This window comes from Schistocerca gregaria, chromosome 8 (assembly GCF_023897955.1).
Source record: "Schistocerca gregaria isolate iqSchGreg1 chromosome 8, iqSchGreg1.2, whole genome shotgun sequence".
In the NCBI taxonomy this organism is placed as follows: Eukaryota; Metazoa; Arthropoda; class Insecta; order Orthoptera; family Acrididae; genus Schistocerca; species Schistocerca gregaria.
In genome coordinates this window covers 326,098,721-326,122,478 of record NC_064927.1, presented here as the reverse complement: position 1 = coordinate 326,122,478, position 23,758 = coordinate 326,098,721, and the positions used below count along the sequence as shown (strand labels likewise).

Sequence of the window (23,758 nt, the reverse complement as noted above, 5' to 3'; positions counted from 1 at the left end):
ATCGATAGAAAACGCCGATGTCCTATGTTAATTGCTGTTCTCTTTCCAGGTTTTTCTCTGTCTGACACTGATCTTTACCTAAGTTCGATACTATTTTCACACGATGTCTACGAATGTTCTTGCGTGAGTTTGGCAATAATTGTCTTTGCACGAAGCTGAAGAACTAATACCAGATGTTTGTCAGCAAACCTTTGAGAGAGCAGCGACATTCTTCATCGAATTTTGCAATAGGTTGTTGCCATAGTTTGGTGTGACCCTCATAATAATGTGGACCTTTTAGTGCTGAGTTCATGGAGTATTGGCTTTAAAGACATGACTTTTTCATCTTAAGACATTGATGGAGATAGTTTGTTTTTATAGCACTTCGTAGACTACTAGTTTACTGTAGGATGTGAATTTGGAAAAAGAGTATCTTGAAATATTTTCGCCCATCCTCTCTCTTCAAAATCAGTCTTGGGGCTCTTCATCTTCTACTCTTCCAAGTATCTTTCTTTCTCCAGACTTGAACCTTGTCTCTTCTCTGGGTAGCATATAGGAAATTATTGACTACTAGTTGCTTTGTAATTTTATGTTCAGTAGTGTTTAAGTCATTGATTAGGATGTGTGGTTCTGAATTGATTTATTGATTTTATTTCAGCTCTGTAGTTCAAAATAACATCGCAGTCTAATGACAACAGTGCGATTCTACACGTAATATGTTTTTTTCCCAATTGTGCCTCAGCCCGTCAATCCCTGCAGTCTTTCAAAATCGAGTATCGACCGAAAGTGAATTTTCGCAAGGCCTGGACCCAAATTCGATCTTCTCGTGCTCAGCTATCCTCCTTGTACTTTTTTACCACTGCAAGATTGCTACCGCAGTTAGGTACAAGGGTGCCTAAATTACAAATTGCCATCCTCCTCGTATCCTTGCCAGCACCTCTGCATTGTAGAAAATAGTTTATTTCTTCCATTCACATTCGATATACATTTTCAGTTCTCGTCTGCCGCATCGTCATTGGCAGTAGACGATTGTTTCTTGCAGGAGGCCGAGTACAAGAATATTTTCTTATAATCTACCTTATGCCTAATGCCTAATTTACGCGCTTAAGAAATTCTTTACATGGTCCGTCGTCCTACCTTTGTGTCACAATCGTCGTTTCTCTGTCAGGTTGCAGTTTGTTTCTGATATCTTAAGCTAACGAAACTCATTATGTTCGATATTTGTGTTGTCGTGGTGTGGCATGTTAGTAGGTCATGCTATTAGATCATCACATTTGCAGACTCTATATATTATGTTAGTTGCTACATATGAAAATTTAAGGTACTTCTCAGTTCTCTGTTTCTTCTTTCATCCATACTCCTGGTCACGTCCTGTTTGGACGTACTTGATGGCTTCTTTGATATTATTTACTGATGCTTATGAGTGATTATTTATCACAATTTTTAATATGGCTTACATGATGAAGTCCTAGAACATAACCTATCTCATTCTGTGCTTCGTTCGTTTTGTCTACACCACTTTGTTTGAGTGGTGGAACATCGTTACTTAGGTCTGGAAGCTCTTGCTCTTCCACCTATGTTCGACAGTGTTCAGCCATGGCTCAAAGAGTAGCGCAATGCTCTCAAATGTCACGCTACCCTTTCCCATGTCTAACACAGCTCGTCTTTCATTCGAAAATCCGCACCTACTACCATGCCCACCGTTAATTTCCGTATGATAAAGAAATTGGCTTCGATCTTTTGACCTTGGCTGAATAGCATTACATTGTTTGTTTATTGACACCTGCAGCATGAAGTTTGTAGAGACCGTTCACTTTAATCTCCTTCGTTTTCAAGTTCGGTATTTCTTCGTTAGCATAGCATTGGTTTAATAAATTTTCTGATATCGCGGTTAGCTCTCTTCTGCTGCCTGTTGACTACCTTAATTTTTGATTTTTGCTACCAGGGCCTTCACAACTGGTTGAAACTCGACCGGTTTTCACTTTTCTTCCTCATCTCCCTGCAGTAAAGCATCCTCTATGAATCATATATGAGTGGTTTTAGAATTTTTACCTGTGATATCGAACTTCCTGTCAGGTATGCCTCGACCACTATCTCTCTCTCCTCTACCAGTTCTTCTTCACATTTAACTTAGTCTTACGTCACTTCCACTACATTTGCCTTTTAATTCTTTGAGTAAACTCCCAAATGGTCGCATCTGAATGCCCCTGGTATATCTCTGTAACTTTCATTCATTGTACACATTGGAACCTATGCCCAACAGATATTTATTTTCAGCTTCTGTCGACTGTGGATTATCGTCCTTGAGTTCGTTTTCCCTGGACTCATCCCCAAATAACTCTGCCAGTAACCACCCAATTAATTTCTCCCCAGCAAGATGTTATTGTTATCCTGCCTTTGTTTGATCCTTGCTATTCTAGTTCCTCATTTACTACCTGTTGTTACTAAATGTTTATTTCTGTCGATGGTACGTTGTCCTTTTGGAATCGGCTCTCCCCAGTTTCAGTATTAAATAACTCTGCGATGCTAATTACTTTACCTGTTACCTCGATTTCCGTTATGCTTGCTTCGCTTTGTTATGGTTGTCCCGTTTTTGTTAAATCCTCCCAGCTACTTCGTATCCAACCTGCTGTTTGCGGTATCTCGACTTCTTTTGGCGCCTGCGATTCTGTTCACCTCCCGTGGTTAGGTGCATATTTGTCTTATTACGTTGCTGCTGCTTGCAGGAGTAGGTGCGCTGCACTCCTTGTCTTTGCCGCTCTTTCTTCAATTCGAAGGTTTATTGGGGAATGGTGCTCTTATCTCCACTCCTTCTTTTGGTCCTTCCCGTCTATGTTCGACCTATTGACACGGGTTTCGTTGCTGGTAATCTGTCAGCCTGTTTGTCCTCCAATACCCATTACAATTACCGTTATTCCCCCTATAATTGTTATTGCCATTCCTGTGTGGATAACCGTTGCCACTTCTTGTTCCGTACCATACCCGTTTCTCTGTTTGAATGTATTGTCACTTCTGTGCCCCAAGTTATCATGCTGTTTTGTAATACCTGACATTCCCTCGTGCGGTCTTTGGCGCATTTCGCTGTCTTTCATTCACGTTTTCATTCGGGTTTTACTTTTTTCTTGCCCCATCTTCCGGGAATAAAAAATTCTACTTCTTTTAATATTCGTTTGAAGCCATCCACTTCGTTGCCTCCGCGTCCTGCTAGTGACTGTTGATACTTTAGCGTGGCCCCTCCCGCCGGAGGTTCAAGTCCTCCCTCAGGCATGGGTATTTGTGTTGTTCGTAGCATAAGTCAGATTAAGCAACTTTAAATGGAGTGTAAGTCTAGGGACCGATGGCCCGGTTACGAATTGGACACTGCCGGTTCAGCCATCGCCATGTGCTGACGGCTGCGCCGGCGCCGTTCTGCCCATGTGGGCAATTGCTGACGGTAGGCCACATTTTAACGTCCTGTCCGAATGTTAATACACTGCGCGTTGATCTTGGCCTGCCATGTACTCTGGATGCCATTTTAGCAGATGACCCAGGAGCAGCCGCTCGGATTCTTCGTTTTACCCACTTGACGAATCTGTCTCAGGACATTTGATTATGCTGTTTTTTTACACTATGGCTGTTAATACGTCTTTTATAGTGTTGTCCCTTTTAGTTGCTGTTTTAACCTTGTGCCTCGCAGTGCATTCCTAACTTAGTCTGGGCGCTAATGACCATTGTAGTTGAAAAAGACCTCAGCAGTTTGGACCGTTAGGAAGTCAAACACAACTGAATAACTTTTATTTTAGTGGTACCTTCATGGTACACAATTTAATCAATTCTCCCTCGCTGTACGGCACATCCAAACATTGGTTTTTCTTTCTGACTGCTTCGCAAAAAATTACATGGGTCTTCTCTCCGGAATTCTCGAAGTATGGATTTTGAAGTAGTTCATACTTCACCGTAGCTTGAGAGAAACTAATCTCTGAAATATTCGTATGATCGACATGTAGCTGCTACAATTTGCATCGTTTCTGGTACTGTTCGAGACAAATGGGCACATATGAAGTCTAGTTTTTGTGCTAATGTCGAACGTTCCGATAGAGTAACTCTGAACTGATGAATGAATGTTCGTGGATGCAGTGAGTTTCCTTCACGAAAATGCAGAAACTTGCTTACGGTGAGGAAATGACCATTATCGCACCTCGTCATGGCACCGTACAAAAGTCGAGAGTCCTCGTCATTTCTGTTCCCGATCATTTCACTTGTTAGTGTTTTACGTTGTGGTAAATCCATTGGATATCGTCCACCGTAACTTTTGCCTAGTATTGTATGAAGTCGTTGTAATGTAACGCAGTGACTTTCTTTCATCGAATCCCCTGAGTGTCGGTATGCTTTGCGTTATAACCTTCGCTCCCTTGCACTTCCTGCCGCTGCATCATGTGGTCCGCATTGTTCCGAGAAGTATGCATACGGTACCCAATGTCTTTGTGGTTCGTCTGCTCTTCGTAAGTATTGAAACGTGCCTGTGGTATCGTAGGTGGTCGGATATCGCGTAATTTCTTTTTAATCTGTGATCTGAGTTGTTTTTGCGTGAAATCTTTTTTTATTTTTTGTGAAACTTCTTGCCTGGCCGGCCGGTGTGGCCGAGCGGTCCTAGGCGCTACAGTCTGGAACCGCACTACCGCTACGGTCGCAGGTTCGAATCCTGCCTCGGGCACGGATGTGTGTGATGTCCTTAGGTTAGTTAGGTTTAAGTAGTTCTATGTTCTAGGGGACTGATGGGCTCAGAAGTTAAGTCCCATAGTGCTCAGAGCCATTTGAACCATTTGAACTTCTTGCCTCCTGGTGGTGTTATTGACTCAGAATTTGTTACGGATTCAGACCTTGCATGATCTTGTTCACTTAGCTCTTGTATAGTTTGCAACAGTGCTTCTCTGAGTTTTTCGAACTGATCCTCCGTTTTCGCTTGTATTCTCACGACGTGAGTATAGTACCTCTTCAGAACCGCTTTCGTGATGCGTTTTTGCAACACACTATCTTCAACTGTTTGTCGTGCTGTGCCTCTTGCTTGACGTCTAATTTCATTAACCTTTCCGGTTATCTTCGTAATTTCACCATGACTATTATCAGGTAATGTTTTGTTGTCACCAAGCAATGTTTTGATTCCAGTTTGTGTGTTGTCACGCAATGCTTGCTCGCCCACTTGGACCTTGTAAATGTATGTTCTTAATTGTGTTTGAAATATTATTGAAGTTTCGATCACATTTCTGGATTCTTTTGCCTGTTCCTCTATGTGACATAACTGTTGTCTGACCTCACAAAGTTGTTTCGTTGTTTGTGATTTCTCCTCACGTATCTGTTTTGCAGTTGTTTCGTCTGTTGTTTCATCTCCCTGTTTTGTATCTTTATGGTGCACGTTAATTGCTAAAGAATTTCCGACACATTAACGGATCCTACTACTTCTTCTTCCAACACTCTTCGCTTTGCGTTTACATTTTCGTGCCTGTCCGAAACTAACTGCAGTGAACTATCTGATCGCACATTTCGACTTGTGTTGCCTGTACTTGGTTGTGAGGGAAGTCTTATTATATGTACTACGGGATCTGCATATCGAGACGTTCCCCATCTTCGTGAACATCAGCATTAAGCGCCTTGTTGCTCGGTATTTAAGTCGTGCTGCACACCCTGATATATTTCTCGCGGTATTGTGTGATCTGTTATTCTGTCCTGAGATTTCTGCACGTTATCCTGCTGGGTGTCAGTCTTAATTCAGCCAAGGTCTCGATCTGCCATTGCTAATCTCTCTGATTCTCGTCTTCACAATTTTAACTGACGTGCCATACTTCGCTTAATCATGTGATCATACGACCATACTCCCTTCTTAAACTTACTACCTTCGCCCTTTATCTAGTGTTCCTAATTCAATTGACACAAGATCAAGACTGTGCGACCGTGATTTACTAGTTGGGACAGAATCAACTTATGGACGCTGTGTCAGCCATGTGTACATTTGCAAGAAAAACTTTGAGTTAACAATGGCATTGGAACTATACTATGGGGATACTGCGTACGCCTCTCAGTGCATTACACGTCTCTGTCTCCCCATTGACGTGTCAGTAGCCACTAATATTTACCATTGGTTGATGAGACGCAAAAATTTAATACAATGTTATTAAGAGTATGTTTTTCTCTGTCTTAGCAAATACATGTGGTTTACCACCTTAGCATGGTATTTTCCATACTGACAGGGTCCCCATTATCTGACACGTCTGCGAGACTGGTTCTGATGTGTCTTCCTACCAGTTGTCCAGTGACGCCCTGTGAGTATTATAGGAATTTGGTATTGAACTTCCGGCCTGCCTGGTAGGACGATACCATCTGACACATGCAGAGTTCAGAAGAGTCAAGAGTATGGCAGTGATGCAGTCAGAAAATGATCTCAATGTTGGTTCCACTACGCTTCGTGCAAAGGAAACGTTATCGCTAATAGGTATTAGTGTACGGGTTCACGCATATCCGTATGTTATCAAAAGTGAAAGTCTTAAGTCTCGTTTATTAATATATCATGACATAGGAATATTAGTAAAATTATGTACAGGATGCCAAAATATTGATACTTGGTGTTCAAAAGTGTGAAACTAGATTCCTAGCTATTATAAGGTTCTTTAGTTACCATGTTGGGGTCGATAAAAATACGAAGAAACTATATAAAACTCGAGCAAGAGATATCTATTACGCTAAAATGCACAATGAAATTACCCAAAATAGAATGGGATCGATAAAGAGCAATGAAAAGTAAGTACAAAATGAAAAGAATTCATATCTCTACAGTGGCTGATCAATTATTTCCGTTAGATAGGACATCTCGCGTTTTTGCTTTTATTACACAAGGCAATTGTTAATATGTTTGACTACAGGTCTTGGCTGAATGTATGAAAATTAGGAGACGACGGCAATTCTTAGTGTCAAATGAATATCTCTTGCTGGCGTGGCGAGAGCGCGTGTGATTATTTTGCATCGGCGGCTGTCGGTGCGAGCTATGAATCTGAGACCCTATTCCAAATCTGTCTGTTCAACTCCAGTCTGATACATTTTCTACGTCTTTGGTGAAGCCCAGACTCCTATTTTCCCTAACTAAGTTAATTGGCATGGTAAGCGCTATTTGGCAGGAATAGCGAGTACGTCGTTGCCCTCAAATCGTTCACAAGCATTAATTGTTAGTGCTTGGTGCGATTCTCTATACTACAAGACTTTGAAACTTACCTCCTTACGAGTTAAGACGAATCTGTGAACAAGTGTTCTCACAATGACTATCGCAATAGTCTCAGCACGGCGCTAGTCATCTTGCTCAAAATCGTGACGATTTTCTGCAAGTGAAGAAGCCAATTATACTGTCTGCATTTAACCTATATCACAGCTGGTGGTCACGCATTTTCTTTCTGGCCAATCACGGCGTTTGTACTTGTTATAACTTCACCTTTTCGAGTTTTTGTAGCCTTTCACAGCCGTCGTTTCTTTCGTAGGGCAGAGTTTAACTTCTGCTATGTAATACTCAGATAAACATTTTTTTTCTTTCATGTCAGGTTTAACACGAATGGATACAGTGATTCACCAGTGTTCTGATTTGAGTTTCTCCAGATGTTTATCTGCGATCTCCGGCCGTGTTCCTGTAGAAAGGCTTTCCGATGGTTGTCGTTAAAAGCAGGGATTTGGGCTACTTTTCCCAGCAGCCTACACAGTGGGTGCAGCGTCTCATTGTGGCCACTAAGTGTCCCTAGAGAGCCTGTATAGGGAGAGAGTGGCCAACCGGCCAATACGGCGGCCACTTCTCTGCCAAACTGCGGGCGGGACTTTTGAATGGCCAGTAATGGAGTAGTGGAGTACACACTAGCCGTCAAAAGCACATGACAATATGGCGAAATCATTCCTTAAATGCTATTCTTTACAGCTATAACATACCCATAGTAGCCGACTACGTACAGCACAAGAAAATTTTATACAGTGGCTGTAAAAATTATTCGTTACTTGGATTTATCTCCTTTAAAGTTCGTTTACTAGACATATTCCAATGAAAGTAAAGTAAATAAAAAATAGTGTATAGCATTTGTTTTGTATCAGAAGTTTATAAGGATAAAGAGTTAACGTACCTGTATTACGTCAGATGAATGAAAGTCTTAAGCAGTTGTTTACTTGTGACATGCAAAAAGTGTGAGACGTATTAGTACTTCTTGTCACGTCTTCAAACTTTTTGCATGTCACAAGTAAACAACTGCTTATGACTTTCTTTCATATATATTGACTACCTCTCGTAGATAACAAACAAAGAAAATTACACAAATCAGGTAATGTTACATGTAGGCTACTGTAATAACGACCAAATATAACAAGAAAACTACCGTATCCCTTCTACCCCATAGTAAGTAGGCCTATTAAAAACTGTCTTCAAGAGTACCTACAATTATTTACTACGAATAATGTTTCAGCAACTGCGACAACAGTGGAAAACGTGCTTACAACTTGCCTGCGTCAACAGTCAGGAAATAATACTGCAACCAATATAATGCCTAGTGTTCTGACGCTATAAAGTCGAATGGGTATGGCATAACAATTACAGGAACTTTCCGTTTCCAGTAAGGACTGTCAGATATTGGCTTCAGAAAAGCTTGTGATGCTACCAGTATGCACGAACTGTTAAAGAAAAAAGATCTTGAAAATGCATTAAGTTTTAATAGGCGTACCTGTTTTGCGTGACCTTCTTCATTGCGTGGAAATGCTAACATGCGAAATCCACCTTCGCCTCATTGGAAAAACCAAATGCAGCACAATCTGGCATCGTTTACGAACGTCTGCAGAACGAATTACAGATGTCAAAACAATACTGTTCAGTTACTAACGTGTTTAATTCAAACATGTAGGCCTACCGAATTCATCACAAAACGTTTCATAATTTCAACTCCTATTTAAGATCGCAAACGATAATTACGTACTAAAAACGATATACAACTAAATCGGACATGCATGCACAACGCATAAAAAGTCTCAATAATTCAAATGTCTTTTAATCGTTTCTAAAAGTCCTCTGAACTTCAATTCAACTCATAAGCACTGCGAACATAGGAAGCACGAGAGACGTTTGGCAGAAAAATGGCGCCAGAGCTAATCACTCAATCACGGACAACTTCACCTATGGGCACTCTCTCTGTATACAGGCTCTCTAGGTGTCCCGTGGTGAGGGTTTCAGGTTCGCAGGACGGCGTACTGTCGTAAAATTCTGTTTTCTCTCAGAACTGCATCTCGTAGCCCGAGTCAGAGTAATTACTTGCGTTTAGTTACTAGTGTGTGTGTCAGTAGTGTATATTCATGAAATGTCGGTTTGTTAATTCGCTAACATTTGCCTATCAATAAAATTCGTACATTTTCGTCTAACTTATGTCGTGTGACCACAATTGTTTCAGGCATTCAATCTAAGGTGTGTTATTTTTTGACTCTACATCATGCACGTGTCACATATATTTGATATACATGTAACTTATCTCGCACGTATTTGTTTGTATATTTCACCGGTATCTTCAGTGAATTTCGTCCTGCAGTTTCATTTTCACGTAGCTTAATGTTTATGGCGTCATATCTACTTAAAGATACGTCATGGAATGCCATACATTTGGCGGTACATCTAGTTATATACAGGGTGTTTCAAAAATGACCGGTATACTTGAAACGGCAATAAAAACTAAACGAGCAGCAATAGAAATACACCGTTTGTTGCAATATGCTTGGGACAACAGTACATTTTCAGGCGGACAAATTTCGAAATTACAGTAGTTACAATTTTCAACAACAGATGTCGCTGCAAGTGATGTGAAAGATATAGAAGACAACGCTGTCTGTGGGTGCGCCATTCTGTACGTCGTCTTTCTGCTGTAAGCGTGTGCTGTTCACAACATGCAAGTGTGCTGTGGACAACATGGTTTATTCCATAGAACAGAGGATTTTTCTGGTGTTGGAATTCCACGGCCTAGAACACAGTGTTGTTGCAACAAGACGAAGTTTTCAACGGAGGTTTAATGTAACCAAAGGACCGAAAAGCGATACAATAAAGGATCTGTTTGAAAAATTTCAACGGACTAGGAACGTGACGGATGAACGTGCTGGAAACGTAGCGTGACCCCGTACGGCAATCACAGAGGGCAACGAGCAGCTAGTCCAGCAGGTGATCCAAAAGCGGCCTCGGGTTTCCGTTCGCCGTGTTGCAGCTGCGGTCCAAATGACGCCAATGTCCACGTATCGTCTCATGCGCCAGAGTTTACACCTCTATCCATACAAAATTCAAACGCGGCAACCCCTCAGCGCCGCTACCATTACTGCACGAGAGACATTCGCTAACGATATAGTGCACAGGATTGATGACGGCGATATGCATGTGGGCAGCATTTGGTTTACTGACGAAGCTTATTTTTACCTGGACGGCTTCGTCAATAAACAGAACTGGCGCATATGGGGAACCGAAAAGCCCCATGTTGCAGTCCCATCGTCCCTGCATCCTTAAAAAGTACTGGTCTGGGCCGCCATTTCTTCCAAACGATCATTGGCCCATTTTTCAGATCCTAAACGATTACTGCATCACGCTATCTGGACATTCTTCGTGAATTTGTGGCGGTACAAAGTGCCTTAGACGACACTGCAAACACCTCGTGGTTTATGCAAGATGGTACCCGGCCACATCGCACGGCTGACGTCTTTAATTTCCTGAATGAATATTTCGATGATCGTGTGATTGCTTTGGGCTATCCGAAACATACAGGAGGCGGCGTGGATTGGCCTCCCTATTCGCCAGACATGAACCCCTGTGACTTCTTTCTGTGGGGACACTTGAAAGACCAGGTGTACCGCCAAAATCCAGAAACAATTGAACAGCTGAAGCAGTACATCTCATATGCATGTGAAGGCATTCCGTCAGACACGTTGTCAAAGGTTTCGGGTAATTTCATTCAGAGACTACGCCAAATTATTGCTACGCATGGTGGATATGTGGAAAATATCGTACTACAGAGTTTCCCAGACCGCAGCGCCATCTGTTGTTGACAATTGTAACTACTGTAATTTCGAAAGTTTGTCAGCCTGAAAATGTACTGCTGTCCCAAGCATATTGCAACAAACGGTGTATTTCTATCGCGGCTCGTTTAGTTTGTATTGCCGTTTCAAATATACCGGTTATTTTTGAAACACCCTGTATATGGATGATGTCTGTGGAATGCATTGCGAATGGAGTAAGTAGTAAAGAAGTAATAAACCGAGACGTTATGCATGATTCGGCAGTTTTACTCTAAGAACAGGGAAAATGGATTTCGGTGTTTATGATGCCATATCTCCAGAAATACATTCAGTGGTATATGTAAATACTGTATGAAATTCAGGCTGCAAAGACATGGTAGTAAAGAAGTAACATATTAAAAGATGGTATCTGATGTTGCTGTTTCACTGTATTAAAAGCGAAATTGTAGTAAGTGATAAATCCTTTACCTTCCCTTAGTTTGTTTGCGGTTATAGCGAGAAAATGTAAATGTTTGAAATCATGTTATGTTGGATCCTAGTCTCATTCTCAAATAGCAGATGAATGTAATCTCACTATTTGCGCATGGTGAGCTACGCTGCTCTTTCAGTACTATAATCACCCCTTGGAGAGATAATTGCTTCTTACTGGTAGAGTGGTTCTATCCAGACAGTAAGTGATACGTGCACCAAATTTTTTTGAAAACGATTAGGTGGTTTAGAAGGAGGTGTGGAGCGTATATACGTACACAAAAACATACATCCACCTTTAGCGATGATTAAATTTTAAATTTTTTGAGATCGTTGACTTCAGAAAGATGAGACAAAATTATAAAAAAAATTAAAAACTGTGCCTTCGGTTATCCTGAATAGAAATACATTAAACTTTATGTTATTCAGAGTTAAGCTTAACCTTAAAATAATCACATTAAACAATCATAAAAATTTCTTTCTCACAGAAATATAAATGACAAGGGTGACATACGGTTAACCCTTTTTCATACATTCAGCACTGCACAGTCTCAGAAAATGGAATTGGCATGCCAGTTTTTCATACTATTAATGTATTGCCGCATACATATATACTGACTACATCAAACTTGCTAAAGTACATTTCATTTGATGGTGTTATTTAAAACGTTTTCCTCTTCCAGGTTCGTCGCGTACCTCCAGGACATCATGAGCCCCATCGCAATGACGCAGTTCGCCCTCAGCGTTGTCATCGCTTGCATGGCGTTATTTCAAGCAACTTTTGTAAGGCTTCTTCTACACTATGTCTCATTCGTGTAATAAGAGTGACCATAGTTTTCAGTTGAGGAAAACCACTATCATAAGAGAAAAGCATGCGTGCGGAGGTAATAGACATTCTCTCTAATCAAAGGACGACACAGAAAACAGATAGAAGTTATCTCGACTGTTTGCGATAAATAGTATTTTACCTCACCATCATAATGGTGCTAAAATAGAACGAGAACACATTAATGTAACAAAAGTAATATCCTCTTGTATCTAGATGTTCCCGTACCCTAAACATACATATACACACGCAGTGGTCCACACTCAAAGTTCGAATGATGCAGAGCTTAGATTAAGTTTCAGCCATTAGCCAGCCCACTAGTGAGTAACTAGAAACGGCGTGAAAACTTGAAAGGGTATTGCAAGGTAGGTTGTGCAGAGAAATAATAGTTAAGAAAAAATGTGATATGCTACACCGTTCCCTATTTAAGTAACAATGAAGTCATCCAATAAGGTCGCCGCTCGCGCAAATTCAAGCAGGCTGCCCGATGCATCTAGTTGCACTTTGTTATTACGCACTTCTGGTAAGAAAAAAAAATCATACTACCGTACATTGTGGTTCAAAAAAATGGTTCAGATGGTTCTGAGCACTATGGGACTTAACATCTGTGGTCATCAGTCCCCTAGAACTTATAACTACTTAAACCTAACTAACCTAAGGACATAACACACATCCATGCCCGTGGCAGGATTCGAACCTGCGACCGTAGATGTCGCGCGGTTGCGGACTGAGCGCCTAGAACCGCTAGACCACTGCGGCCGGCCGTACATTGTGGATAAGTGTTGTTTCATCTCTTAAAATATGTATCACATATATAGTATTCTGTAACAGAAATAAATATCGAAATCTTACTCCTGTGCGAAATATTAAAAGAACAATCAATTCAATCTATTCAGCGTAATTCGTGAGATTCTTAAAATTTGTAGTGAAAGTAAATAGAACTTGAGGTAGTGTATTCTTCTAGCATCAATAAAAATTTCCTCTCTATTAAACTAAATGGAAAATATTCCTTTTCTTTCTCTAAACTGCTACTGGGGCATTTTAATTCCCTAATTTAGAAATTATTGCACTTTTCATTGGAAAACGTGCGACATAAATACAAAAAGTAACATCTAATTTCATAATTGAGTGCTACACATTAGACACCGTTATACTGCGTAACATCTACATTTACATTTATACTCCGCAAGCCACCCAACGGTGTGTGGCGGAGGTCACTTTACGTAAATTGTAGATCTGAAGAAAACTCATCAGTAAATAGTTACTTACTAATAAATTTATGATGAAAGATCCTGATAACAGATAAAAAGTTGCAAACATTTTATATATGGAACTGTAAGTCAAAATACAAGATGTGTATAATACGATAGAGAAATATTCTCTTAATAACGTCATATGTAATCCCTAGAGTTGTTCAGATTACGTACCGTTAATTTTTTCTCTTGATAAAACAATCTATTGACTTTTTATACATTCTCGTTTAGCAGTACTTTTCTGAATAGAGTCCGGATCTGTATATTTCGAGGTATCGCTACCAGTGGTTAGTCTAAAGCGCACCCAGTCGTTCTTGGGAAAGTACTCGTACTGACCTCAGGATAGCTTTCTCAACTTGAATTAGAAAAGCTCCTTGCACCACTTACCACAGATACTGACAAAACAAGGACGATTTCTAAGCTTACAAGAATTTTGGGGAACATTTCGGTAAAACTGTTTCTTTTTTATTTTTACACTAGATAATGAGCACTGGGAAGATCTTCCTGCAGGAAGGTAAGGTCAAGACATCACCATCATTTGACACAATCTCAGTGATGAAATTTGAACCCAGTTACGTGGGTATTGAACTGGAAAAATTACTTTTCAAAAATATTGATACTAAATAGAAGACTTGTAACCACAATTTCGCAGTTACTCTTATTTACGAAATCGGGTTATAGACTTGGTTATAAGGCTTATGGGTCAGCGATAGACGATTCATCGTGCAGCAAATGTCTTTATACAAGCGTGTCGGAACTAGATGTGTACCTCCAGTTTGTCTGTCATTAACTACGTAAATAAAATTAGTAGTGACTATGCTTCACAGCCTCTAAGAAAAGTTACTAAGAGATGTTTTGGATCTTTTAGCTTAACATGCAAGAGGCTCTCGGCTACTGGCCTTACCGGAAATTCTTAATAAACACACTCCAAAAAGTGTAAACATCTGCACTGTGTGGGACGAAACAGATTCAAAGAGCTGTGATGAGAACTCATCATATATCATGAAATGAGCTCGGAAACGCTGGGTGCATAACTATTGCCACTGATCTGTTGAAAGAGAGCTTCATAGCTTCCAGCAGCGTACCAGTTACACATGTGCTTTCATTGTCGGTAAATCAGGATAACGTAAATGAGGAAATTCAACACAGTTAACCGAATTCAGCGAGATAGTGAAGTGGATCTGCGGCTAGGCAGATGGGTATTCTGAATACACGTTGTGCACGTGAAATGTAGGAGCGACGGTGGCGGTAATCTTTCTTACCATCGTGGGTCCAGATCTCAGGGTCGTTGAGATTTTGCTGATCCGATTCCTCACCCTGCTACACTCTCACTTCATTTGGCTTAAACACATAGACGATGATCACACGTCGCTAAAACGCCGGAAAAATCTGTCGACTCTGAAGCACTCTAGTCGAAATGAAACGCGAAAGCCGGCCGTGGTGGCCGAGTTGTTGTAGGCGCTGTAGTCTGGAACCACGCGACCGCAACAGTCGCAGGTTGGATGAGTGTGATATCCTTAGGGTAGTTAGGTTTAAGTAGTTCAAAGTTCTAGGGGACTGATGACCTCAGATGATAAGTCCCATAGTGCACAGAGACATTTGAACCATTTTTTTTTTTTTTTTTGAAACGCGAAAGTATATTTCTAATTACCAGGATGGAAATATATTCCTCTCTCCCAACAAACACTGAATTAACGAATTAGTATGTATATTGTAGTTAGAATGAAACGTAATAACTTGAAATAGGACAGAACCCACATCTACTCTGCAAACGCCGTATGGTATATGGCTGATGCTACTAATTTGTACCAATGTCATTTCCTTCATTTTCTGTTCCTATCGCAAATAATTTTCCAACTTGTGGTTACTTATAAACCCCAATAGTGTTTATAACATGTAGCTTATGTATCTGTAATTGTCTAATGTTGTCTCTGCAATGGAATTCGTGTGCCTACAAACGATTAAAGCGACCCTGCCATTGACAACCTACATCAAGGGATTTCCATAAAACGAAGAATCATGCCATTACCTCTCTTCAGTTTAGCGTATCAAACCAGTCTTTCCTATCAGAATGCTATTAGACTGGATCACAACTTGGATACCATAAATGATTTATTCGCTAAGAACACAAAGAGTGCTAAAAATTATATAAATATGAAGTACAAAATGTCGGATACTACTCTAAATGTAATTCCGAGACTTTCAGAACATATGTTTCACTTTTCCCCCTTGATTGGAATGACAAAAAGTTGGCTAATACTGAATTGCCTACACCCTGACTAGCTTATCAGATGACGTACGTGGCGTACCCGTAATTCTCTCCCAACACAGTCGAAGCAGTAAGCCACCCTCCGACCTGCATGACCGAATGTGCCTCAATAAGAGGCAAAACATAAGATTTCTGTTTGCTCACAAGCCAGGAAAAGAAACTCGGTTCAGTAATCCTACCATAAGGAAACATTTCAATGTGAGTCAGACTCCACAGACAGGCAAAGAATCGCCACCTCAAGAAGCAGAATAACAACTCTGTTCACAGAGAAACGACTTCACGTCCGCGTTGTGTCGTAAGCAACACGTCTCGAAGTCTAAACGCCAGCTTCGCCGCTGTGGCTTTCGCCAACGGAGTCTTTAGATCGATCCCCATAGGGAAGTGCCTTAAATCGATCCCCATAGGCCAGTGCCTCTCTATGCCGCACACCCACTACGCCCACGCTTGCCCTCAGGCTACGAATACCAGTGGTTATTACGAAATATTACCTCCAACTACATGGGTCATGCCATCTTCAAACCAATTACCTGACGCTTATACTCTTTTCACAAGATTGCCTGGAGAATTCCATTTTTTCTTCAACGTCCTTAGCAATCTGGCAATCAAATATGCCTCTCTGCTGTTCAATGGGAAAAATGCCCTGGCACTTAACGTGACAAGATCCATTGGAGGCCATATCGCGACCTTCGTTTGTGACCCCACACGTACCAAAATGATATCTTTTAGCGTTATTCCACCACTAAAGCTCTTTCACCACATGTGCAATTCTGAATTATTTTTTGTCCCATCTAAGTGCAACCTCCTGCCCATACTGTCCGTGCTTCGGGCGTTCTGTGGTCTCCAACGTTGTAAAATGCCGTTTCCGCACCCTGCTCTCTCTTAGGGCAGTAAATGTATAAACACGACAACTCTGTTCAAAGCTCTTATTCAGCCGATACCAGTTTCTGAAGATCCGTAACCAATGTCGCTCATTCTGTCAGTGCTCAACTCTAATTAACTCCTACACATGCCGTACTACAGAAATAAAACCAGTTGCTATTTCCTGTTGCGCACTTCTAGTATTTAAAAAGTCGTGCATCCCAAGATATGACCATAAACGGCCAAAGAAGTGATTAATAATTTTATTGTCGACCGTACAAAGTGATCTAATACAACTGCAAATCGAAATTAATTTACAGAATACTAAATGTATGGTGGTAGAATTTGCCACCTTACACATTTATTGCGACATCTGTCATTTTGCTTTTCTAAAGGAGAAACAGGAGTACGATCTCGATCAGTGAAAGAGTTTCGGAAAAAGGAACTTAGTATCCCGAATCTTTTTATGTCATTCTCCATTTCGGTGGCAATAAGACCACAGCGTGAGTGGAAAGGTATCTCCATTTATTGATACAATATATGGCTTAAAATCCTTCGGATATTGTGTTAGATCATTGCACTGTATTTTACCTTACAGTTAGATGGACGTATGTTGGTTCTCCATCTGGTCATCCTGATCTAGTTCACGTTTCGCTTAAGTACAATGTATTGGCGACGTTTAAATGTGAAGCACTCTTTGCTTTGAAGCACTCTTTGCTTTCCAGATAGCTCTCTAAGCCGGTTGTTGACGACTGGCGGTGTTCAGAGTCTTCACAACTTTTCCCGAAAATACCTCTCTAAATTGTTCGTCCATTTATACTCGAAACTGTTATGTAAAGAGACGAATGTTTGTAATTGGCTTCTCAGGTATTATGACATTTATTTTTTATCACACTAACTAAATTCAAATAAAATGATAATTAAATCGACACCCTAGTTGCAAACAGGCTTTGATATACATCAGTGGGGACATATTGAAAATTTGTGCCTCGACCGCGACTCAAACCTCGGATCTCCTGCTTATATGACCGATGCTATATCCATCTGACCCACTGAGGGCACAGACGATACTGCACGTGCAAGGACTTACCCCTTGCACGCTCCCCGTGAGACCCAAATTCCCAACATGTCCACACCACTATATTCGTAGTGCGCGTAATAGATGTTTGCCTATCACACTCATTACTCGTGGCAGATTGATCTACCAAGTGCCGTGCGAGTTGTGAAATACCGTGTGCATTCGCAGAAGAAGGTCAATGGCCGGGTAACCATATTTTAACGGAACAAGAAGGTGGTATCGGTTCCTGAAAGAACAGATACCACTGATGACCGTACAGCTTCTCTAGAATGAAATGATAATTAAATCGACATCCTACCTGCAAAGAAGCGTTGATATACATCATTGGGGACATGTTGAAAATATGTGCCTCGACTGGGACTCGAACCTGAGATCTCCTGCTTATATGACCGATGCTATATCCATCTGAGACACTGAGGGCACAGAAGTTACTGCATATGCGAGGACTTGTCCCTTGCACATTCTTTTGGGAGTAGATACTACCTTCATATGTATTTGAACACAAATACACTACTGGCCATTAAAATTGTTACACCACGAAGATGACGTTCTATAGACGCGAAATTTAACCGACAGGAAGAAGATGCTGTGATATGCAAATGTTTAGCTTTTCAGAGCATTCACACAAGGCTGGAGGCTGTGGCGACACCTACAACGTGCTGACACGAGGAAACTTTCCAGCCGCTTTCTCATACACAAACAGCAGTTGACCGGCTTTGTCTGGTAAAATGTTGTTGTGATGCCTCGTGTAAGGACGATAAATGCGTACCATAACGTTTCCAACTTTGATAATGGTCGGACTGTAGCCTACCGCGAATGCGGTTTATCGTGTCGCGACATTGCTGCTCGCGTTGGTCGAGATCCAATGATTGTTAACAGAATATGGAATCGGTGGGTTCGGGAGGGTAACACGGAACGCCAACTGGATCCCAAGGGCCTTGTATCACTAGCAGTCGAGATGACAGGCATCTTATCGGAATAGCTGTAACGGATCGTCCATCCAGGTCTCGATCCCTGAGTCAACAGATGGGGACGTTTGCAAGACAACAACCATCTGCACGAACAGTTCGACGACGTTTGCAGCAGCATGGACTATCAGCTCGGAGTCCATGGCTGCGGTTACCCTTAATGCTGCATCACAGACAGGAGCGCCTGCGATGGTGTACTCAACGACGAACCTGGGTGCACGAATGGCAAAAAGTCAAGTTTTCGGATGAATCCAGCTTCTGTTTACAGCGTCATCATGGTCGCATCAGTTTTAGGCGACATTGCGGTGAACGCACATTGGAAGTGTGTATTCGTCATCGCCTTGGTGGTATGGGGTGCCATTGGTTACACGTCTCGATCACCTACTGTTCGCATTGAATGCTCTTTGAATAGTGGACTTTACATTTCAGCTGTGTTACGACCCGTGGCTCTACCCTTCATTCGATCCCGTCTAAACCCTACATTTCAGAAGGATAATGCACGAACGCATGTTTCAGGCCCTGTATAGGCCTTTCTGGACACAGAAAATGTTCGGCTGTTGCCCTGGCCAGCATATTCTCCAGATCTCCCACCAATTTAAAACGTCTGGTCAATGGTGGCCGAGTAACTGGCTCGTTACAATACGTCAGTCACTACTCTTGATGTACTGTGGTATCGTATTGAAGCTCCATGGCAGCTGTACCTATACACGCAATCCAAGCTCTGTTTGACTGAATTCCCAGGCGTATCAAGGCCGTTATTACGGCCAGAGGTGATTGTTCTGGGTAAAAATTTCTCAGGATCTAGGCACCCAAATTGCGTGAAAATGTAATCACATGTCAGTTCTAGCAAAATATATTTGTCCAACGAATACCCGTTTATCATCTGCATTTCTCCTTGGTGTAGCAATTTTAATGGCCAGTAGTGTACCTTTTCACCTTTCTATACATTCATCCTGGCACCAATAACCAGAGAAATCGTCTTGATTACAGATTCCCTGTCCCACGTTGATGAAGGCAAAACGTTCGAGCCTTTTGTAACCAGGAGATCTAAGATATTGGATCCTCTAGTCGGCTACCTGAATAATTAATCAGTGTAATTTCTTGCTAGGTTACTTGGAACAATATCAGATGAGTCCTGCCCGTATGAGCTGCTCTAATCACTTGTGTCTCCCATTCTAAGGCTGATGCGCGCTTTAACCCAGAGAAGTATACAGCTTTATCAGTTTTCCTTTTCACCCTCGGTACCAACATATCTCTGATAGGACCAGTCATCTGTAGCTCGTTGAAGACATCTGGGATTTCGTCGGCTGTTGATTTACTCCTTTGGTGGCAGTACGGTTGAATGTAGTTAGTCGAACAGAAGGTACCTAAAATGTTAATCTTCAAGGAAGGTCCAGTTTCTGATTCACTCGAATACACATTTGCCAGAGACTCCTCTCAGGGTCTTTCTAGTCTTAAGAAACTAGACAGTATCGGTACATATCATTCTCTCTGCTTTCTACTTATATTTCTTTGTTCAGTATGATACATACATATGTCTTATATCTGATCATCGTCTCGTTAGCTAGCAGATTTTCACATAGGTATCCATTTATTGCTGTACTTCAGAACAAGTAGGTCTTCATACACACTGCCCGAAAATTGAGTGAAGCAACGACTGTCCTGCAACAGTCTGCATGCTGAGAAGGTTAACACCCCTTATTGGTGTACAGTAGATTTTAGTTATAGTATTATAATTTAATATTTGTGAAGTATAGATTATTGAATTTTTAGGTTTTTAAGTTAACTTAATATAAAGCTAATTTTACATTAATAACATATTACAATAAATGATATAATTCGTTCTAATAAACCTATTACATTATCTGATGTCACTATAACTTCGTAGTTGTCCATACCTATGGTGGATATGTAAGCAATTACAGGAGCAATTATCTGTGAGAAGTAGAACAGTCACCAGAGTGCATTAGTGGTTTTCGTGTTCAGTGTTCTTACCTGGACTGGTAGGCTGTATAACAGGTGTGAATATTATCACATATAATGAAAAAGTGAGGACGTGAAACTGCCACGTACTCACGTGAGACAGCACTAGCAGCAACTGCTATTGTGACAAAGGGACCTCATTGTGGCGTCAGTTCCACTAGCTGGCCGAATACTGCAGTATTCCGATTTGTGGACTTTTGGATGTGACAACGGCCCAATTTGTGACTGCGGGAAACTATACGGGCGTGACTGCTTGTCATCTAAGTTCCGGTAGACCATATCTGATGATCACAAGGAAGAATCGCTCAACAGGATACCAGGCACATTGTAATCCATCCACATCTGCCTCTGCTATTAAAGAAGAAGTCATGGACTCCCTGCAGCAATATTTGTCATCCGATTACTTCACGATTTACGTAATCGTACGACCCTTACACGCGATATCTTAAATGCCATAAAAGAGGAAGCAGGAAGATATCGTGGTTGGTAGTCACAATTTATAGTTAAGACTATTTATTGACATTACGCCTTTTATGGAATTTGATGATTACAAATTGTGGACGAGCCACTAGATAAAGCTTTGCAAATACAATTACAAACCCAACATACTCAGTACTCAAATAAACAGTCCATTATTAAGAAAAGAGAAATACTGACAAACTTCATAATTTCAAACTACCATTCAGCATTTATCTCAAAATACATAAAATAAAAATAATTACCAGTAAAGGGTAACATAATGACACTTTAAGACTAGTGCCAAGCTAAGACCCAATTACATAAGATGATAGAACCACTACAGCAGAAACACTGATCTTCAAAAATAAATCTTCACATACTCAGAAGTCTTAATAAAAAAATTACTAGAAAGAGCAGCACAGGGAACTCAGTGGATACTATGCAGCTGAAGGCTTAGGCAGTTGCCAATCCATAATATTTAAGGAAACAGGTTCATATACGAACAGGTTACATGCAATGTATATTTATATATATACCAGCTTAACCTGCCTTGGCGGAAGGAAGATAAATACTAAACTTTGGAAGGCGACATGTGAACAACTCCATGTAGTGGCCAGATTCTTAAACACTGCCAGGCCCAGACCTCGGACGACATTTCACTCCCTGCCAAGGAGCTGGCACAGTCAAAAGATTATTCCCGAATCACAAAGACATTCCAATAACTCCGAAACATAGAAACACTCGGCAGAACCTCTGAATCGGTATATGGGTAAGCATGTAAAGGAACACGTTACACTACTGACAAAAATCGAAACTTTGACCTTAAATATTTTACACATGCACAACTGTATTAATAGAGTGCAGGCTTTGAAAACGCCAACATAAAATCATTTGATTACAGGAGACACAAAGCACTAGTAAAACGTCTGAGAAAACTTTCAAATAACGGCCACCATTTAACTAGGCAAACTGAACCATTTCACACGATCTTAATGGTCGACTATGAAAGTCTCACCACAATAGTAAAGTTTAAATGGCTCTGAGTGCGTCGGTCAACAAAACAAAATTACGACCATTTACTTCATATCACCTACACAATACGAGGGAGCGGGTTCCACAGCTTCACTTCAAATTTTGTTATCGGAGAAGTCACAGAACTCTCCAAGCTGAGCATGTTAGCAAAACGCCCAACCAATGTCACACCACAACACGTAACGGTCATCACGCTCGTTCGGCAGCCGTTGCCACTCGTCTCCCAGCGAATGTCACGAGATCTCGAGGGTTATCCGTCGAAGGCTAACAACCAACTAACTTCCCCCGCCAACCCAGAAAATAAGACACACGAAAATCAAAGATAGAGTAACTCAACCACAATCGACGTCAACGATACATGGACAAAATTACACTGGGGCCAGTTCACCCGCGCCATCTGTCGGAATCCAGCACTAATAGACTAGTCAGTTACCCTCCTATGCGAGGGTTATCACTAACGCAATGACGCTAACGGCTACGTCTCGAGTGGTGCGGTGTTCCGAAAGCGTGGATTGCTGATGAATGACGTCGCTTTGCTTTCCGTGATGAATGACCGGCGGCAGCAAGTATGGGGGCTGCTTGAGAACTCGCCCCAGTCTTCCAGCGTTTTGCAGAGATAAAGCGGTATTAAGCATGATGCCACAGCGTGAAAAGCCACTGGATATGACTTCAGTTCCCGGATGGTAGTGACTAGGAAACACAGCATATGGGATATCGCGGACACGCTTACTCCTCGTGTGTTACAGGCAGTATTGTTGTACCATTTTTTGGTTGGGACAATACTCGTACACTGATAGCAAGTGTCTGTATTGACCGTGTATGTGAAGCCGAAGACCTCTAGCAGTACTCGGGATAGATCATGGTGGGACCAGCTCGGACGTCAACCGAGTCCAGTGCTTGAACAGGAATATCATTTGTCGGCAAGCTTGCCTCAGAAAAGGAAAACCGACTGCTTTATGGTACTCTGGCCAACTGAATGACCTTACGCATCCAGGAAACAGGCGGTACAGCGCCATACTATTAGGTGGTTCAAAATGGCTCTGAGCACTGTGGGACTTCTGTGGTCATCAGTCCCCTAGAACTTAGAACCACTTAAACCTAACTAACCTAAGGACATCACACACATCCTTGCCCGAGGCAGGATTCGAACCTGCGACCATAGCGGTCACGCAGTTCCAGACTGGAGCGCCTAGAACGGCACGGTCAAACCGGCCGGCTGTTAGGTGGAGTCATACTGCCAAGGTCTTTGTTAATTTCACTTTGGTTTGTAATCGCATACCCTCTCAACTTATAAAGTTCATCTCATTTCCTCTTCCACCGCCGGCCGGGGTGGCATTGATGTGTGTGATGTCCTTAGGTTAGTTAGGTTTAAGTAGTTCTAAGTTCTAGGGGACTGATGACCTCAGAAATTTATGTCCCATAGTGCTCAGAGCCATTTGAACCATTTTTAACCTCCTCCACTTCTGGGCGTTTCACTTTTCTTGTCGGACAATGTACTTCGATAAATTAGGACATCAGTGTAATTATTATGTATTTATACATTAGGTTTGGATTGTA

At 41.4% G+C, this 23,758-nt stretch overlaps 1 protein-coding gene across 1 annotated transcript in view; it reads left to right on the top strand.

Annotated features, from left to right (window-relative positions):
• Positions 1 to 23,758, top strand: part of LOC126284659 (odorant receptor 43a-like) — a 49,282-nt gene that overhangs the window by 10,811 nt on the left and 14,713 nt on the right. Inside the window, exon 2 of the mRNA XM_049983763.1 lies at positions 12,159 to 12,258. Within this exon, the coding sequence (XP_049839720.1) occupies positions 12,159 to 12,258 (100 nt within the window). The remainder of the gene's footprint in view (positions 1 to 12,158; positions 12,259 to 23,758) is intronic.